The sequence below is a fragment of the Nomascus leucogenys genome, chromosome 8, assembly GCF_006542625.1.
Source record: "Nomascus leucogenys isolate Asia chromosome 8, Asia_NLE_v1, whole genome shotgun sequence".
Lineage (NCBI taxonomy): Eukaryota > Metazoa > Chordata > Mammalia > Primates > Hylobatidae > Nomascus > Nomascus leucogenys.
The window spans coordinates 80058656-80079276 of NC_044388.1; the positions used below are offsets into that span (position 1 = coordinate 80058656).

At 46.8% G+C, this 20621-nt stretch overlaps 1 protein-coding gene across 1 annotated transcript; it reads left to right on the plus strand.

Moving 5' to 3' along the window:
* The first annotated feature begins 147 nt into the window (after positions 1 to 147).
* VCP (valosin containing protein) lies at positions 148 to 17104 on the plus strand. The gene is made up of 17 exons (XM_030817528.1): positions 148 to 681; positions 4598 to 4709; positions 4897 to 5069; positions 6144 to 6286; positions 7562 to 7692; positions 8657 to 8788; positions 9823 to 9925; positions 10540 to 10673; positions 10752 to 10887; positions 11201 to 11313; positions 11709 to 11873; positions 11964 to 12086; positions 12373 to 12585; positions 13094 to 13402; positions 13676 to 13831; positions 15670 to 15824; positions 15978 to 17104. Exons 1-17 carry the CDS (start codon positions 665 to 667, stop codon positions 16081 to 16083), a joined length of 2421 nt encoding a protein of 806 aa, XP_030673388.1. The 5' UTR covers positions 148 to 664; the 3' UTR covers positions 16084 to 17104.
* Positions 17105 to 20621: the final 3517 nt, after the last annotated feature.

The following is a 20621-nucleotide window of genomic DNA, read 5'->3' on the forward strand; positions in this document are numbered from 1 at the left end:
ACAAGGGTTCAGTCTATTGTGCCACGTTCTTCCAGGAGGATAAACTCCGGAGCCAATTAACTGGAGCCAAGTGGGAGAGTCCGCCTCTAAGGGATTAAAGGGTCTCCTTTCACTAGTCGATCTCGCCCTATTCCTTTCGTCGATTGGCTGAGAATTCCAATCCGTCGAGGAAACGTAGCGTTGCGGCCAATTGACGTGGCGTTACTAGGCGTGTCGCATCACTGAGGCGGGAGCCAGGCCGCAAGCGAATTTCCTGATTGGCTCTGGTCTGCGGGTTGCTGGGGAGAGGCGCGGAGAGGCGGGCGAGAGTCCGCAGGGCAGGCGCTGATTGGCTGAGGTGGGAGCAGCTTCCCTTCCGATGATTCGGCTCTTCTCGGCTCAGTCTCAGCGAAGCGTCTGCGACCGTCGTTTGAGTCGTCGCTGCCGCTGCCGCTGCCGCAGCCGCTGCCGCTGCCACTGCCACCTCGCGGATCAGGAGCCAGCGTTGTTCGCCCGACGCCTCGCTGTCGGTGGGAGGAAGCGAGAGGGAAGCCGCTTGCGGGTTTGTCGCCGCTGCTCGCCCACCGCCTGGGAGAGCCGAGCCCCGGCCCAGTCGGTCGCTTGCCACCGCTCGTAGCCGTTACCCGCGGGCCGCCACAGCCGCCGGCCGGAAGAGGCGCGCGCCATGGCTTCTGGAGCCGAGTAAGTGTGCGCGCGCCGTTCGCTTGCTCCGGCGGCGCGCACCGGGACCAGCTTCGCTGGGTAGGCCCTGCGGGGCCTGGCCGTGGGCGCGTCAGAGAGGTGGAGACCAGGAAAGAGGGAAGGGGAGCTAGGGGGCGAGTGAGGGGCCGTGAACCCGGCAGGCCCGGCTGGGGCCAGCTGCGCACCCGCGCGCCCCCTAGGCGGGGCTTGCGTTGGGCCCGGGTCGGAGCCTGGGCCGGATCGTGCTGTGTCATGCAGGCCCCGGCCCGCCCGATTGGCTCCCTTGGAACGGACGTCTGGGCCTGGCCAGGTCTTCCGGCCCACACCGCCGGCGCGGAGCCCCAGGGCTTTGGGGCGCCAGTCTGCCTCCGGCCTACCACCCGCCGAAAGCCTTTGGTCCCCGGAGAGAGCAGGCCCCGCGAGCCCGAGGCCCCAGCCGGGCCCGGTGGGCGTGGACTTTGCGCCATGTGAAGGCCTCAGGAGCCCTGCCACCGAGGCGGAGGCCGGGGTCGGGGAAGGCCCGGCGAGCTCAGGGAGGCTCACAGCCGCCTTTTTGGAGCCGGGTCGGCCGGGCCGGAGGTGGGCATCCTCTGTGTGTGACCTGAGTAGTGAGGGACTGTTAGGGAGAGGGCGAGCCCTACCTTTCGCTTCTGGTCTTCTTACTTCAGGCCTGTTATTCATACTAGAAAGTTTGAGCCAGTTTTCCTTAATGTTATGACTCGTGGGTGGGGAGAAAGGAATTTTTCTTTAACATTTTAGGTTCTTGCTAAAGTTGGAATCTCAGTTCGTGTTTTGTGCGCCTTTCCAGATTTCCAGCTTTCGTGGTGTGCAGTTTAGAGTTGCACTAACTCTTCAAAAACACAAACGTGCGCGCACCCCTTTCCCCAACCAGCTATATTGCGAAATTATCCGGGCTCTGGGGCTTTCTGACCCCACCTCCATCCCTCAGGAAAGCGTTAGATAAAACTTGGCTACCTCAGCCCATTCAATTTAGAATAGAGAGCTTTTAGAGGCTGAAAAAAAAAACAACACACAGCCAGCCCAAGGAAACTCTATGCAAATTACCTTCCTTCCTTGAAGAGATTAGTTTTTTGAGGTGTGTTCCTTTTTCTCAAGTTTCTGAATTGGGATAAAGTATTACTCAGTTGCTTATTTAAAAGAGTCACTTATTCTGAAAGTATTCTTTTGGTTTATATGCAGTCAGCCTTTTATTTTCAAAAGTAAAAATCTAAAATTCTTGGAACCTGGCATCATCAGCTGTTTCTAACCTCATGGTCACCTTGATGACTCTTAGCTGAACCCCCTCCAAGTCCCGTGGAGTCCCCTGTGCAGTTCTGGAAAGGGATTGACTTATACAGAAGACAATGGAGGATGGCCCCAAAGAGTATCCAGAACTGCTGTTGGCCCATGGTCAGGCCAAATTCACTCTTTTAGAGATTACCATCTCTGATCTCAGTAGATAGATGGGGAATTAGAGGCTTTACCTTAAGAAAAGGGCATACCACTCATCTCCAGCGCTAGAGTCCGGGATGGCAGGCAGAATGGAGGTTTTCCTAGGATGCAGCTTTGAGATTAAAATACAAGCTATTGGCTGGGCACAGTGGCTCAGGCCTGTAATCCCACCATTTTGGGAGGCCGAGGCAGGCAGATCACTTGAGGTCAGGAGTTTGAGACCAGCCCGGGCAACATGGAGAAACCCCATCTCTATTAAAATGCAAAAATTATGCAGGCGGTGGTGGCGCACACCTGTAGTCCCAGCCACTCTGGAGGCTGAGGCAGGAGAATCACTTGAACCCAGGGAGGCAGAGATTGCAGTGAGGGAGATCGCGCCACTGCACTCCAGCCTGGGCAACAGAGGGAGACTCCTTTTCAAAAAATAAAAAACTATGATGACTAGGGGCATTTGGCATTTTATTTTTCTCCAGTCCCAGTTCTATAAGTCAAGCAAGAAGATGGGCAGCCCCTGAAAGAGTATTTTGATGGGACAGGAGTGGGAGAGCTCGTGGGTTTACATTGCTCTCAACTGTCACATTGAGCATGCCTGGCCTCCAGTGTGTTGATAAGCATTGGAAGTCTGCCTACTCAGCAGCATTGTGCCTAGAGTGGCACACTTTTGGAATGCGGGAAGCAAATTTGAGCAGAGGAAACTGTCGTTAGAAACTACTTTAGAGGCAGTGGTTAAAAATGCACCCTATGCGTGAGGGTTAGCAGAAGGCCTACCATTTTGTTAGATGAATGGGGTTTGTTTTTCTCTTGGGTGTATCAGGACCCAAAGATGTAAGAACCCCATGGCTTCCTAGCTGAGCACAGCATTTTTCTCTGTCTCTTGGACATTGTGAGGATATTTCCAATGGGAATACTATTTTGTCTTGTTTTGTTGACTTCAGTATCCCCAGCCCTTAGAACAATGCCTGGTACATAATAGACACTCATGAATTTGTTGATTGAAGAAATTCGTTTTAAAACTTTTCTTTGCTTCCTTCATTGTCTGGCCTTCCTACTTTGGTTAATGATTGTGTTTTCCTGAGCCTTACTAACACGAGGCCGCTCTTAAAAAGAGAGAGAGCACTGGGTGCCGTGGCTCACGCCTATAATCCCAGCACTTTGGGAGGCTGAGGTGGGCAGATCACCTGAGGTCAGGAGTTCGAGACCAGCCTGACCAGCATGGTGAAACCCCATCTCTAGTAAAAATGCAAAATTAGCCGGGCGTGGTGGCGTGTGCCTGTAATCCCAGCTACTGGGGAGGATGAGGCAGGAGAATCACTTGAACCTGGGAGGTGGAGGTTGCAGTTAGCTGAGATTGCGCCATTGCATTCCAGCCTGGACAACAAAAGTGAAACTCTGTCTCAAAAAAAAAAAAAGGAGAGGGAGCTCGCTGAGTCTAGTAAGTGACAGCTGGAAATGGGCTAGGTAATAAGTTGGTGTCACTGTCTGGTGAATGATCCTAGCTTCTAGGAAATAACAAACTGAGTGTAGACCCAGTCGACTTTGATTTGGGTGAGAGGGATTTGGATTTGCCCCATGTCTCAGCATTTCTTGGTTTTGATTTTTTGAGCCAACTATAGAATTGTGTACTTTTGCAGAAATCACTGTGAAGTTCCTTTTGACCTTGAGCCTCTTTCTGGCAGTTTCATGTCTGTTAGTGTTTTTTCCAAATATGATGGTCTTTATGCTTGGCATTCCTTTGGTACTATGGAATGCCCTGGCATCAGCAGGTTTAGCCTATAAGGAGGGTAGTGCCAATGATTCTGCTTCATTGTCCCCAGGCTTGCTTGGTAGAACTTGAGGCCTCCCTGAGCCTCAAGGGAAGTTGTCTGGCTTACTTCATTCCCTGGAAAGTTAGCCTATGCTTTACTCTATACTGTTAATCATGGTGACCATTAATACCATGCGCCGGGTATTATGTTAAGCATTTTACACTCATTATCTCCCTTAAGACAATAAACCTGTGAGATAAGTATTATATTCCCTCTTTTATAGAGGAGAACATCAAAGTTCAGAGGTTAGGTAACTTGCCTAAGATCACAATTAAGCAGTGGCAGAATTGGAATTCAGACCCAATGGGTCTGACTATAGAGTTCCTGTTCTTAATCACTCTTCTATAAGTCTAAGACTGTTTTTATTTCTCTAATAACTATTCAGCCTCCATTTCTATTATGTCTTCTTCTTAGGCCATCATTTTCTGACCCTGGGGCAGGATCACTCACTTGCATCACACTGATGCTCAGAATACCAGGAGCTGCTGGAATGGCTATTGTAATATGTATGCTAGATACTGCTCCTCGTGACCTTGGCTGCCTTTCCTTCATCTGAGCTTTCTGATCTAGGGACAGCTTCATGTATTCACTGTTGAGTTTTAGAGACTGGTGAGGCCTTTGGGGCAGGAGTATCTACTGACTCCATTTCCTCCTTCTAGTTCAAAAGGTGATGACCTATCAACAGCCATTCTCAAACAGAAGAACCGTCCCAATCGGTTAATTGTTGATGAAGCCATCAATGAGGACAACAGTGTGGTGTCCTTGTCGCAGGTAAGCTGTGGCCACAGACTAGTCCTTCCTTACTGCACTTACTTGAGGGATTTTCCCAGGTTTCTTTTCTCGTTTTTCTTGCAGTGACTGCAGATAGAATGGGGTTTACTGGGAATCCCAATCTCCGGGGCTTCTGCTTACTCCCCTTCTGCCCAATGACCCAAAGGCCTTAACTTTCTTTCCTCAGCCCAAGATGGATGAATTGCAGTTGTTCCGAGGTGACACAGTGTTGCTGAAAGGAAAGAAGAGACGAGAAGCTGTTTGCATCGTCCTTTCTGATGATACTTGTTCTGATGAGAAGATTCGGATGAATAGAGTTGTTCGGAATAACCTTCGTGTACGGCTAGGGGATGTCATCAGGTGTGTGTGGGGTTTTTGGCTTCACAGGGATGGGAGGCCAGAGATAGCCTGCATTACAGGCAGGACCCATGTATTACAGGCAGGACCAAGTTCTTGGCACCTGTCGATGTAGGAAGCCTCCTGGTCATGGGAAGACTTATGCTTCAGGGTTGTCTTTAGGTTTTGGTTCTGCCTTCCTGGGACTTCAAAATCCATTTCCGCAGGTCCCTTGAGACAAACTGGCGTTCCTGTAACTTTCTTGATGGCTTTATTTTTTCCTACTAGAGGTGTAATTTATCATACCTATAGCCTGGCTTAGGATACCACTCGAGGGTGTGTATGTATATGCCAAATAACCTCCTCACTGCTCTCACTAGTATGTCCAGTTAATGGCTTGTGTTGGGGTTGGAATGAGGTGGGGGTATGGGCATGGAAGGTGAGCTGCTAGCAGGTCTTTTAAGCCCGTAAGTTAACCCGGGAGAGAGGAATAGTTGGAGCCAGACCTAGGATAGCTCTCAATGTGAGTGATTTTGCTTGTTCTTGCATAATTTTAGGCAAGAGGTTACCCCATCTTGGAGTCATCTCTAGCCACTCCTACCCAACCAACCATCACCTGGCCAGGATCGTCTCAGGCTTTTGATTCTTTTTAATGGAGTCTAAGTTTCATGTAGCTTTCTTCTTGGGGGTGCTTAGTCACTTCCTCAAGGTGTTCTGACCACCTGGCTGAGATAATTTTGTTTTTTTTCACTTCTGTTTCACTGACCCTGATAATTGTTAGCTTAAGACCTTCCCTTGTAATATTGGGTCACCAATATTAGCTAGAAGGGGATCATCCTTGTATATCTCACTGAAGACCCTGCATGTCTTTGTGGGGTTTCTAAATGTGTGGCTCTTGATTTTGGCTCACTGATGAGGAGTGAGTGGGGCTGTTCCTTTGCCCTCACTTCCACCCTGTTCTCCTTCCTCTCCTCACCTAAAGCCATCCTGCCTTTTCTTTTTCACTTACTATCAGCTATCTGTGCCAGGCCCTTTTGGACACCCAGTGCTTGGGCCCGAAGTGTGGTTGGTAATATGGAGTCTGCTTGTCATCCTCAGCATCCAGCCATGCCCTGATGTGAAGTACGGCAAACGTATCCACGTGCTGCCCATTGATGACACGGTGGAAGGCATTACTGGTAATCTCTTTGAGGTATACCTTAAGCCGTACTTCCTGGAAGCTTATCGACCCATCCGGAAAGGTGAGAGCTAATTCTGAGCTTCAGGATTATTGACTGTAGGGAATAAACCTTGGAATATCTTCATCTCATTTTCTTTTTCTTTTTTTTTTTTTAATCTTTTATGCTTTTCATTTTTTAAGAGATGGGGTCAGCTGGGCACCGTGGCTCACACCTGTAATCCCAGCAATTTGGGAGGCTGAGGCGGGTGGATCACTTGAGGCCAGGAGTTCGAGACCAGCCTGGCCAACATGGCGAAACCCCATTGTGGGAACCTGTAATCCCAGCTACCTGGGAGGCTGAGGCATGAGAATTGCTTGAACCCAAGAGGTGGAGGTTGCAGTGAGCCAAGAGCGGGCCACAGTCCTCCAGCCTGGGTGACAGGGCAAGATTCTGTCTCAAAAAAAAAAAAAAAAGGACGGAGTCTCACTATGATGCCCAGGCTGGTCTCAAACTGCTGGGCTCAAGTGATCCACCTGCCATGGCCTCCTAAAGTGCTGGGTTTACAGGCATGAGCGATCATGCCTAGTCTCATTTTCCTTTCTTTTTCTGAGACGGAGTCTTGCTCTGTCCCCCAGGCTGGAGCACAATGGTGCAGTCTCGGTTCACTGCAACCTCCGCCTCCTGGGTTCAAGCAATTCTCCTGCCTCAGCCTCCCGAGTAGCTGGGATTACAGGCGTCTGCCACCACGTCCGGCTAATTTTTGTGTTTTTAGTAGAGACGGGGTTTTACCATGTTGGTCAAGCTGGTCTCGAACTCTTGACTTCAGGTGAGCCACTGCGCCTGGTTGCTAGACTCATTTTCATATATTTGTATACACACACATGCAAACCCTGCACACATATTCATATGTCTTACCCCCCTTCTTTCCTCCATGCTTCCCTTGCTCCATCTCTCCCCTTCTCTGTTCCAGGAGAGTAAGCTATCTTTATGGATCTCTGAAGGAGAAGGTGGTCCATTTTGGCTGGGTCAGGGTCCAGAGTGCACAGTTCTACCATTGGTGGTTGTAGTGAAAACTTGGGCTACTTATATGGCAGAAGTCAGAACTTGATGGGCTTCTGACGTGTCAGGTTTTGTTCACTGACCTCTTGAGTGTCAGAGGGACTCTTCACAGTTTACCTTTCTCCTCTTTCCTGCTGCTTATTAAGACAGGTGGGGTGCAGTTGGGGAGAGATAGGGTAATATCTAATGAAGGGCTCAATCTAATGAGCTTGGCATTTCGACCCCAGGGTCTGATGAGTTCTCACTTTGTCTTGTAGTTGACACCTCTAACTGTGCTTGTACTGTTTGCTCTCACAGGAGACATTTTTCTTGTCCGTGGTGGGATGCGTGCTGTGGAGTTCAAAGTGGTGGAAACAGATCCTAGCCCTTATTGCATTGTTGCTCCAGACACAGTAATCCACTGCGAAGGGGAGCCTATCAAACGAGAGGTGAGTTTTCTCCCTGATTCCAGTATCCAATTTCATGGTTACTCAGTGTGGCATCATGTGGTAACTGTCAAGACTGGGTGCTCGGCCGGCTGCGGTGGCTGACACCTGTAATCCTAGTACTTGGGGAGACCGAGGTGGGCAGATCACTTGAGGTCAGGTGTTCAAGACCAGCCTGGGCAACATGGTGAAACCCCGTGTCTATTAAAAATGCCAACATTAGCCAGGCCTGGTGGTGCACATCTGTAATCCCAGCTACTGAGGAGGCTGAGGCAGGAGAATCAGTTGAACCCAGGAGTCGGAGGTTGCAGTGAGCTGAGATTGTGCCACTGCACTCCAGCTTGGGTGACAGCGTGAGTCTCTGTCTCAAAAAAGAAAAAGACTGGGTGTTCTTTGGAGAACTAACCATCTTTCAGGGATGAGAAACCTGCCAGCTATTCATTTCTGGGCCTGATTGTTTCTTGGATTTACCTAATGCCAGGAATTTCAAAAATTAGACTGAACCCAAAATATATAAGTGATTGAAATCATTTTTGAAGTAAAGCTGATAGTGGCTTCAGGCCTCTGCCCATTCCCAGGGTTTCCAGCCTCAGATTTTAGAGACCCCTTCTCAGTAAGACTACGAGTAATGTGAGAGGCAAGGACTGTGCTAGAAATCTTTGCCTTGGGATTTTTGTAGTTGTTCTTTGAGGCCGGATCCCTTTAGAGGAGAATCTTTTTTAAATTTAATTTAATTTTTAATGAGATGGGGTCCTGCTGTATTGCCCAGGAGCTCCTGGACTCAAGCAGTCCTCCCACCTCTGCCTCCCAAAGTGCTGGGATTACAGATGTGAGCCACCATGCCGGGTTGAGAGTCTTCTTATACGGTAGGTTTTTGCACACTAGGTAGTGGAATGATTTAGAGAAACTCAGCTTTTGCTAATATAATATTCTTGCCTTCTCCTTTCTTTATCTCTTCCATATTCAGGATGAGGAAGAGTCCTTGAATGAAGTAGGGTATGATGACATTGGTGGCTGCAGGAAGCAGCTAGCTCAGATAAAGGAGATGGTGGAACTGCCCCTGAGACATCCTGCCCTCTTTAAGGCAATTGGTGTGAAGGTGAGCATCCTGGGCTCTGGGATCAAGTCTAAAGTGGTGATTAATACCCAATATCTAATCCTGGGACTATTTTCATGCATGGCTTTCATTACTGCCTTGGATTAGAGGGGCAATAATGTATCCTTTAGTTTACCTAAGGCTGTAAATTTATTAGAGCTGATGGTCTAAAACCAGAGTAGGCTAATTAAATTGTCTGTTGTGTGCATGTGTGCACAAAACACACACACATATATATATATGGGTTTTTCTTTACAACTCTTAGAATATAAAAGCCATTCTTGTATCAATGGACCCTGTAAAAACAAATCTCACCATAGTTTGCCAGCCTGTCTAGAGCAGTGTCACCCAGTAGAAGTAAGGAAGTTAAGGAAATTTTCAGAGTGTTAAAGGGTTCTGAGTCTAAAACATTTGAGAACTATTGGTCTAGAGTGTAGCTTCCCAATCTTTTCTGTATCATGGAACACACTGAAGATGAAGTTACTTATTTTCCTAGTGGGTGTCACACAAATAATTTTCATTTTACATGCTCTGCTTGTGGATGAGGCCATAGAAAGGGTAGTGTCGAAGAAGAAAAATGATTGTAAGAAACAGCATTCCAATGTGATAAATTCTGGAGGGCATGATTACTGGAGTGAGTGATCTTCTGGCAATGAAGAAAATAGACACTGCTCTCTTAAATGGCTTAGCTAGTCTGTGGCCCTTGGTCTGTCTAAAATTGATCCCTTAGTGTAATGGCCTCTTGCCTTTCCCCAGTCATGTATCTTCAAATGCATTTGGACTATGGTTTCTCTGCCCTTAGTCTCCTATGCAAGTTGCAATCATAAATATTGCCCACTTTCTAGCAGTATTTTCCCTGCTAGTAATAGAAATGAGTGTGGCCTAAAGTAAATCGTCTTCTTAGCATTTACTGCTGAGGGCTTATTCTTAATATCGTCAGGGTTGAAGCCTGATTCTCACCCTCTCTGGAGCCCTAGTCAAGCCATTTTAGGGTTTTGGAGAAGGTGGGAACCTAATCACACTGTATTGGTCCACAGCCTCCTAGAGGAATCCTGCTTTATGGACCTCCTGGAACAGGAAAGACCCTGATTGCTCGAGCTGTAGCAAATGAGACTGGAGCCTTCTTCTTCTTGATCAATGGTAAGATGTTTGGTTCATCTTGTGTCTAGCTAGACCCAATTTTGAGCTGGGCTTATGAGCTGGAGCACTTACGAACACATCCTTTTTGCATCCATGCCCTCTTTCACCTTTATAGCGTATTTCTTATGCTGGGGTATGTTACACACAGATGAGCAATAAAGGGAAGATATTTTACACTGGTGCTCCCTGTCCTGCCCCCTTTGAGAAAGATTGTGGACAGACTAAAGAGCAGAAGCAAGCTAGAATGAGAAATCAAAGGGTGAATGCTTAGTGATTTGAGAGGGTTTGGGGAAAATGAACTTCAATCACTGGCTCTTGGAGAATGCTATTTAGTGGTGTGCCATCTCTCTGCTGTGGCCAGAGGTCCTAGAGCATTTGCTGTAACCTTTACACTTCAACTGCGAGAAGAGTATACTGAGTCCCTGGGCTTCTCTGCAGCCTTGCCTGGTGGCTGTCCTGGGATAATGGCTAGTAGAGGATGTGAGAAGTAGGCAGAGGTTACCACCTTCTCACCCAGGACCTGTCTCCGGGCCAAACAAGCAAGATAACTGATTTTTGGAAGGATTTGGGAAAGACTATCATTTTGTTATTGTCTCCATTCTGTATCCTTTCAGGTCCTGAGATCATGAGCAAATTGGCTGGTGAGTCTGAGAGCAACCTTCGTAAAGCCTTTGAGGAGGCTGAGAAGAATGCTCCTGCTATCATCTTCATTGATGAGCTGGATGCCATCGCTCCCAAAAGAGAGAAAGTAGGAGCTTACCTGAGGGGATAGCGGGGGGTTGAAAGGCCCTGACTTCACTTCTGACCAGACATCCTGTTGTGGCAGACTCATGGCGAGGTGGAGCGGCGCATTGTATCACAGTTGTTGACCCTCATGGATGGCCTAAAGCAGAGAGCACATGTGATTGTCATGGCAGCAACCAACAGACCCAATAGTATTGACCCAGCTCTACGGCGATTTGGTAAGGACTCCAGATACTTTTGACCCTGTCCTTGCTTAGGTCCTACCTCTCTCCTTCATCTAAGTCACCTAATCCTCTTGAAGCCCTTAACAGTGATTGGGTCCAGGGGTCTTTTTTCTTTATCCTACATCCTGTCTAGAGTGACCAACCACCCTGGTTTTCTTGAGACTGAAAGGTTTCCCAGGGCTTGAGACTTTTTCAGTGCTGACATTAGGACAATCCTGTGCTGGCTGAGATGGTTGGTCACCCTAGGCCTGTTTCTTACCTCTGGACTAGAAATGAGCCCTGTTTATGTTTGTGCACTGTCCCACAGGTCGCTTTGACAGGGAGGTAGATATTGGAATTCCTGATGCTACAGGACGCTTAGAGATTCTTCAGATCCATACCAAGAACATGAAGCTGGCAGATGATGTGGACCTGGAACAGGTGAAGTGATGATGAGGGCTGACCAGGCATTACAATATCTCTAGGCAGTTGTTGGGAACTGGCTAGAGACATAAGGTTAAGATGTGAAGAGATGGGTTTTGACTTCTGGACAGGGGAAAGGACGTAATCTGAGATTGATTCCAGGAAATTGGAGTTGGCATTTTTCATAGTTGATGCTGCATTTAGAGTAAATCAATTGTTGGAGCAGCTTTATTTCTAGGTCCCAAGTCCAGAATTAAGTACTTAAAACCCAGCCCATAAAGGTATTGCTAGTATATATTCAAGGAAATGAGAGGACCTAGGGATAGCAGTCAGGGGAAGGATTCTATTGTCTCTGAGCCTTCTGCAGCAGCTGGGTCTTTGAGGCAGCATAGTAAGTAGATCTTTCTCTGCAGGTAGCCAATGAGACTCACGGGCATGTGGGTGCTGACTTAGCAGCCCTGTGCTCAGAGGCTGCTCTGCAAGCCATCCGCAAGAAGATGGATCTCATTGACCTAGAGGATGAGACCATAGATGCCGAGGTCATGAACTCTCTAGCAGTTACTATGGATGACTTCCGGGTAAGGACCACACCCGTGCCTCAGGTACACACGTACGTGCTTTGACCCCTCCCCTGTGAAGTCTCATCCCCAGTTTCCCTCCTTTTCTAGTGGGCCTTGAGCCAGAGTAACCCATCAGCACTGCGGGAAACCGTGGTAGAGGTGCCACAGGTAACCTGGGAAGACATCGGGGGCCTAGAGGATGTCAAACGTGAGCTTCAGGAGCTGGTCCAGGTAGGGTAACTTGGTCCAGGGTGAGTCACTGCCTCAGTACATTGTAATTGACCTGGGTGATCTCAGGGTGTCAACACATTTGCTGCAAGAGTTGTGAGAGCACGACTTAGGAACCTGCTGTTCTTAGGTTTGAGGCACTAAGGAGTCTGCTTCTAGAGAACCTGGATCTGATACCATTGGGTACACCATGAAATAATGGAGGGGATGCTTCTGTTTAGTTAGGTTTCCTTCAAAATGTGGAGGTAGCCTTGAGGTAGCCTTGAACCCTCTTTCCTTTTCCTCCTAGTATCCTGTGGAGCACCCAGACAAATTCCTGAAGTTTGGCATGACACCCTCCAAGGGAGTTCTGTTCTATGGACCTCCTGGCTGTGGGAAAACTTTGTTGGCCAAAGCCATTGCTAATGAATGCCAGGCCAACTTCATCTCCATCAAGGGTCCTGAGCTTCTCACCATGTGGTTTGGGGAGTCTGAGGCCAATGTCAGAGAAATCTTTGACAAGGTGAGCTACAGTAGGCTGAACTATGTATTGATTTGCCTGAGGGCAAGGAATAGAGGCTGTTTTTCTGTAAGAGGGTTGAAACATTCTTATTGCTGGCTGCTTAACTGCACAGTGAGTCACTTGATTTTCTTTCTGAGGTCTGAGAGACCTAGTGTTATTTTTTTTTTCTCTCTCTCTCTCGAGACAGGGTCTGGCTTGTTGCCCAGGTTGGAGGGCAGTGGTACAGTCATAGCTCACTATAACCTTGAAACCTGGGCTTAAGCAATTCTCCTACTTCAGCCTCCTGAGTAGCTGGGACTACAGGCGTGCGTCACCACATCTGGCTAATTTTTTATTTTTTGTAGAGATGAAGTCTCAGTATGTTGCCCATGCTGGTTTCGGATTTCTGGCCTCAAGTGATCCTCCCACCTTGGCCTCCCAAAGTGCTGGGAATACAGGTGTGAGCCATCACGTTTGGCCAGAGAGATCTAGTTTTGTTAGTGCTTGAATCAATCCATTCCTCCTACAGGCCCGCCAAGCTGCCCCCTGTGTGCTATTCTTTGATGAGCTGGATTCGATTGCCAAGGCTCGTGGAGGTAACATTGGAGATGGTGGTGGGGCTGCTGACCGAGTCATCAACCAGATCCTGACAGAAATGGATGGCATGTCCACAAAAAAAAATGTGTTTATCATTGGCGCTACCAACCGGCCTGACATCATTGATCCTGCCATCCTCAGACCTGGCCGTCTTGATCAGCTCATCTACATCCCACTTCCTGATGAGAAGTCCCGTGTTGCCATCCTCAAGGCTAACCTGCGCAAGTCCCCAGTTGCCAAGGCAGGTGCAAGATCATGGGCTATGGGAGACTTGTATGAGTCCTCAGGCTGGTACGGAGTGCTCTTTAGTTTCTGGACAAGATTCCATTGGGGTTAGGGTTGGTCTAAAGGGAAAGTAGAATTTTTGAGGATATCAAGATAATCTAGAATCAGGAATAAAATGGGGTGGCCAAAGAAGGGGTAAACTGTAGTTGGGAGTGCTTGGGTCGCCCAAAGATCTGTGTATCTTGAGAGGAGAGGCTAAATGCTAAGGTACCTCTGCTGCTGCTTTTAGGATGTGGACTTGGAGTTCCTGGCTAAAATGACTAATGGCTTCTCTGGAGCTGACCTGACAGAGATTTGCCAGCGTGCTTGCAAGCTGGCCATCCGTGAATCCATCGAGAGTGAGATTAGGCGAGAACGAGAGAGGCAGACAAACCCATCAGCCATGGTGAGTCTGCATCCTTTCCCCAGATGTGCCAATCATGGGGAGCCAGGCAACAGCCACCATCATGCCCTGGAGTTGAGAGTAGAAGCTATTGGAAAGATCATCTAACTGAGAAGAATTTTAATAGGGCATCAAAGATAAAGAATGCTGAGGTGAATCCATTCAATTTGGAATAAGGCCGAGAAGAGATGGGCAGGCTCCATTCTCAGTCTGAACCAAGCTCCATGAGGGAAATCAAAGTATGAGAGTGCACCAAACAGAGCAAGATTTTTTTGTCTTTTGTTTTTTGTTTTTTTTTTTGAGACTAAGTCTCGCTCTGTTTTCCCAGACTGGAGTGCAGTGGCATGATCTCGGCTCACTGCAACCTCCACCTCCCAGGTTCAAGCGATTCTCCTGCCTCAGCCTCCCGAGTAGCTGGGACTACAGGCGTATGCCACCATGTCCGGCTAGTTTTTTGTATTCTTTTTAGTAGAAACAGGGTTTCACCATGTTAGCCAGGATGGTCTCGATCTCCTGACCTTGTGATCTGCCCACCTCGGCCTCCCAAAGTGCTGGGATTACAGGCGTGAGCTGCAGAGCAAGGTTTTGAACTGAGATAAGACTCATATACCTATCCCTGATGGTTGGGGAAGGGATAGGGTCCACGGACCTCCCAAAATGAAAAGGTAAATTCATTGTGTGTGTAAGCTCCATAAAGGTAGGATCTCTGTCATCTCACTTGTTTTCCACTATGTCTTGTGTTACCCTTAATTAATTCATTAAGTTCCAAACATGGGATTTAATGAGCAAATAAATGGCTTTCTTTCCCTTTTGAAGGGTCTGTGACATCCCTTCTCTCTCCCATAAAAGCTTAAAAACTACTGATGAACTAATCCTAGGAAGCAGTCACATAAGTCACAGCAATTGGCTTCTCAATGGAAGAGATAGGTTTTGAGCTAGGCTGTGAAGAGAGTAGAATTTGAATAAAGGGAATAAGCAGCCCAAATAATGTGCTCTAGTAGTAGGATTGCAATCATTGGGAAACCCTGGGTAGATTCAAGAGTATATATGTCACTGGAAGTGAGACCGCTAGGTAGGTTGTAATCCAAATGTGGTAAGCACTGAAAGCCATTGGCATTTCCTTTTAAAGTATTAAGGTTTATTGAGGTATGATGTAAATACAATAAAATTCACTCTTTTTAGGTACCATTTCCATGCTTTTTGACAAATGTATGTAAGTTCTATAACTACGACAGTTGAGACTTAAAATTTCTACTCTCGCCGGGCACGGTGGCTCACGCCTGTAATCCCAGCACTTTGGGAGGCCGAGACGGGCGGATCACGAGGTCAGGAGATCGAGACCATCCTGGCTAACACGGTGAAACCCCGTCTCTACTAAAAATACAAAAAATTAGCCGGGCGCGGTGGCAGGCGCCTGTAGTCCCAGCTACTCGGGAGGCTGAGGCAGGAGAATGGTGTGAACCCGGGAGGCAGAGCTTGCAGTGAGCTGAGGTCGCGCCACTGCACTCCAGCCTGGGCGACAGAGCAAGACTCCGTCTCAAAAAAAAAAAAAAAAAAAAATTTCTATTCTCAAAGTTTCCTTAGCCACTTCAGTCAACATCTCCCCTCCTTAAGCCCCATCACTGATGTGATTTCTGTCCCTACAGTTTTCCCTTTTCCAGAGTGCATTGACAAATTTTTAAGCAGAGCAGTGGCTCAATTTTAGGAAGCATGGCCTAGCATCTTACCTCAGGTTGGATTGGAAGGGCAAGGAGACCAGTAAACTGCAGTAATGGGAGGCCAGGGATGAAATCCAGGCTGGGCTTTAACTAGCCCTAGTGATCTGTGTTTACCAACTGTAGGAGGTAGAAGAGGATGATCCAGTGCCTGAGATCCGTCGAGATCACTTTGAAGAAGCCATGCGCTTTGCGCGCCGTTCTGTCAGTGACAATGACATTCGGAAGTATGAGATGTTCGCCCAGACCCTTCAGCAGAGTCGGGGCTTTGGCAGCTTCAGGTAAGTTGGTTGGGAGCATTAGACAGTGCTTAAGTTACTTTGGGGACCTACACCAAAAGGGATGGGAGTCCTAAGGAAGCTAGAGGGGTAGTTGTGGAAATTTTACACAGGCCCTGTCCTAACCCTCTTTTTTGGCTTTGCTCTTGTACACAGATTCCCTTCAGGGAACCAGGGTGGAGCTGGCCCCAGTCAGGGCAGTGGAGGCGGCACAGGTGGCAGTGTATACACAGAAGACAATGATGATGACCTGTATGGCTAAGTGGTGGTGGCCAGCGTGCAGTGAGCTGGCCTGCCTGGACCTTGTTCCCTGGGGGTGGGGGCGCTTGCCCAGGAGAGGGACCAGGGGTGCGCCCACAGCCTGCTCCATTCTTCAGTCTGAACAGTTCAGCTACAGTCTGACTCTGGACAGGGGGTTTCTGTTGCAAAAATATAAAACAAAAGCGATAAAATAAAAGCGATTTTCATTTGGTAGGCGGAGAGTGAATTACCAACAGGGAATTGGGCCTTGGGCCTATGCCATTTCTGTTGTAGTTTGGGGCAGTGCAGGGGACCTGTGTGGGGTGTGAACCAAGGCACTACTGCCACCCGCCACAGTAAAGCATCTGCACTTGACTCAATGCTGCCCGAGCCCTCCCTTCCCCCTATCCAACCTGGGTAGGTGGGTAGGGGCCACAGTTGCTGGATGTTTATATAGAGAGTAGGTTGATTTATTTTACATGCTTTTGAGTTAATGTTGGAAAACTAATCACAAGCAGTTTCTAAACCAAAAAATGACATGTTGTAAAAGGACAATAAACGTTGGGTCAAAATGGAGCCTGAGTCCTGGGCCCTGTGCCTGCTTCTTTTCCTGGGAAGAGCCTTGGGCTACCCACCACTCCCAAGGCATTCTTCCAAATGTGAAATCCTGGAAGTAAGATTGCACCTTCTTCCTCTCCTGTTCAACATCAGTATGATGTCTCCTGTTGCCTCACCCTGTGTCTGCAGTATCACTGGATAGTACCGGTGGAAGGGGAGCAGCCTGACAGAGCTCCAAATGTGGAGAATATGGCATCCCTCCACCTATATTTGATGTGGACGGTAAGGCTAGGCCTGCAGGATCCCTTATCCTGACCAGAGACTGTTGGGGTGCCATTTGAAAATCGCAGGGTTGCAAAAGAATACAATCTTACTTGCAGGTGGATATTCTCTATACTTCCTTTTAATGCATCTAAAAATCCCAAACATCCCCTGGTTGGTGATCACTTACAGTTGTGTCCACCTTTATTTTATGTACTTTGTTTGATTAAAAAAAAAAAAGCTTTTTGTTAATACAAAATTTTAGTATTGAATTTTTTTTTTTTTCCAAACAGAAAATAGACTATCCTCTTCAACAGCAATCACTTAGTGCTTCTGGGGTCAGTACAATGATGCCTTACCCAGAGAGAGAGTAGTGCAGAGAAAATAAATTACTAAATTAAATATATGTTGATTGGATTTGGGACATAATCTCAAAAGACAGTCCTAAACACCATAATTTTGAATAAAAGACTGTAATCGCCAAAGATCAAAATCCTTAAAGTCTAAAATTCTGAAAATCACAATCCCAAAAGGTCAAAATCCCAAAATACAATTCTGGAAGAAATACTAAACATTCTTTGAAAATTTACTTACATTTTTAAAAGCGTATTTATTTGAGAAACAACACAACAGAACGTTTCATAGGTCATTTTACACAATAAAATAGGGAATAGTAACATTTTTGCAAGATAAAGACTCGTATACCAATGACAGTTGCACAGATATAACGGTGATGAGCAGATGAAACATTCATAAAGAAATAGGTCAAAAAGTGAAATGTGTAAATGCTTTGTCACTATGCTTGGTAATTGTGGGCACCTAGCTTTATAACTGGTCATCTGTAATACTGTGACAGAAAACCTAAGTCTTGATGAGATGGTTCAAAAACTGTTGCGTTAATCACTGCATTGTCTCCCAAAGAGACGAGGTCTTGAGAAATTTTATCCTTCACAAATGCACATGTACAAAAAACATGTCTCTTCATTTATGGAGGAACTTTCAACATTTTTATGCACACATATAATGCTTACACACAGAGTCAACATTGTGGTCATGGAGTCAAATTTCTAATGTCCAAGGCACCAGAAGAAAAATCTATCCTAGGCTGGGCGTGGTGGCTCATGCCTGTAATCCCAGCACTTTGGGAGGCTGAGGTGGGCAGATCACCTGAGGTCGGGAGCTCAAGACCAGCCTGACCAACATGGAGAAACCCCATCTCTACTAAAAAAATAGAAAAGTAGCCAGGCGTGGTGGCCCATGCCTGTACTCCCAGTTACTTAGGAGGCTGAGGCAGAGAATAGCTTGAACCCGGAAGGCGGAGGTTGTGGTGAGCTGAGACCGAGCCATTGCACTCCAGCCTGGGTAACAAGAGCAAAACTCCATCTTAAAAAAAAAAGAAAAATTGGCCGGGCACAGTGGCTCAAGCCTGTAATCCCAGGGCTTTGGGAGGCCGAGGCGGGTGGGTCACAAGGTCAGGAGATCGAGATCACCCTGGCTAACACGGTGAAACCCCGTCTCTACTAAAAATACAAAAAAATTAGCCAGGTGTGATGGCAGGTGCCTGTAGTCCCAGCTACTCGGGAGGCTGAGGCAGGAGAATGGCATGAACCCGGGAGGTGGAGCTTGCAGTGAGCTGAGATTGTGTCACTGCACTCCAGCCTGGGCGACAGTGCGAGACTCCGTCTCAAAAAAAAAAAAAGATCTATCCTAGCTTTTAGAGACCAGTTTGCCTTCTGTATTTGTTCTCTCTGGGCCTCCGTCTGTTGGATGGTACTCACCAACATTGAAGGCAGATCTTCCCCACTCAGTCCACTCAGACTTACAAACTAATCCCCAGAAATAACCTCACAGACACACCCAGATAATGCTTTACCAGGTTTCTAAATACTCCTTAATCCAGTAAAATGGATACCTAAAATTAAGTACACAATTCTGCTCATTGGCAGCTTGGCACCCTTATGTGTCTCTCTAAACCATACTTAATAACAAGGTAATAGTTCTGTATAACATGATGCAACTGTCTTGTTTACAACGAAAAACTTACTAATCCTTTCCCCAGAATTTGAAATTTTATTTTGTCCAGGTTGTGATTTTAAGGATTTTGATCTTTTGGGACTTCAACATTTGGGGTTATGGTGTTTGGGATTGTGTCCTTCAGGATTATGATCAACACTGGTATTAGTCATCCTAGACTTTATACTAGGCAAGACCAGGCTCCCTTTTGGTCTACATAGGTAATCTTCAAGGATGCATGATACTTAACACTGGTTGATTAAACTAGAGGAGCTCTGGAACTCATGCTGCGAAACGGATATTTTTGCACTTTTGGTATTTGTTATTTCAGTAGGTTTTTAGGGAACAGGTGGTGGTTGGTTACATGAATAAGTTCTTTAGTGGTGATTTCTAAGATTTTGGTGCACCTGTCATCTGAGTGGTGTCCACCGTATCCAGTGTGTAGTCTTTTATCCCTCACCCCTCCTCCCACCTTTTCCCTGAGTCCCCAAAGTCCGTTGTGTCATTCTTAACGCCTTTGCATTCTCATAGCTTAGCTCCCATTTACGAGTGAGAACATAAGATGTTTGGTTTTCCATTCCTGAGTTAGTTCACTTAGAATAATGGTGTTCCAGTTGCTGCATATGCCATTATTTCATTCCTTCTTATGGCTGAGTAGTATTCCCTGGTATGTATATATACCACAATTTCTTTCTTTCTTTTTTTTTTTTTTTGAGACGGAGTTTCCCTCTGTCACCCAGGCTGGAGTGCAGTGGCATGATCTCAGCTCACTGCAACCTCTGCCTCCCGAGTTCAAGCTGTTCTCCTGCCTCAGCCTCCCATGTAGCTGGGATTACAGGCACATGCCACCACGCCCAGCTAGTTTTTGTATTTTTAGTAGAGATGGGGCTTCGCCATATTGGCCAGGCTGGTCTTGAACTCCTGACCTCAGGTATACCACAATTTAATTTCTTTATCCACTCATTGATGGGCATTTGGGCTGGTTCCATTAGTTTTGCAATTGCAAATTGTGCTGCTATAAACGTGCATTTACAAGTATCTTTTTCATACAATGACTTCTTTTCCTCTGGGTAGATACCTAGTAGTGGGATTGCTGGATTAAATGGTAGTGCTACTTTTAGTTCTTTAAGGAATCTCCACACTGTTTTCCATAGTGGTTGTACTAGTTTACATTCCCACCAGCAGCGTAAAGTGTTCCTGATCACCACGTCCATGCCAACATCTTTTATTTTTTGATTTTTTGATTATGGCCATTCTTACAGGAGTAAGGTGTTATCACATTGTGGGTTTGATTTGCATTTCCGTGATCATTAGTGATGTTGAGCATTTTTCATATGTTTGTTGGCCATTTGTATATCTTCTTTTGAGAATTGTCTATTCATGTCCTAGAGCACTTTTTGATGGGACTGTTTTTTTCTTGCTGATTTGTTTGAGTTCCTTGTAGATCCTGGATGTTAGTCTTTTGTTGGGTGTATAGGTTGCAAAGATTTTCTCCCACTCCGTGGGTTGTCTTTTTACTCTGCTGACTGTTTCTTTTGCTGTGCAGAAGCTTTTTAATTTAATTAAGTTCCGTCTATTTATCTTTGTTTTTGTTGCATTTACTTTTGGGTTCTTGGGTCATGAAGTCTTTGCTTAAGCCAATGTCTAGAAGGGTTTTTCTGATGTTCTAGAATTTTTATGGTTTCAGGTTTTAGACTTAAGTCTTTGAACCATCTGGAGTTGATTTTT

Bases quoted from the DNA above. Each gene is read 5' to 3' on its own strand.
- VCP (XM_030817528.1), top strand. The intron at 9,926-10,539 runs GTAAGATGTTTG...GTATCCTTTCAG, and splicing joins CTTCTTCTTCTTGATCAATG to GTCCTGAGATCATGAGCAAA. The intron at 11,874-11,963 runs GTAAGGACCACA...CTCCTTTTCTAG, and splicing joins TTACTATGGATGACTTCCGG to TGGGCCTTGAGCCAGAGTAA.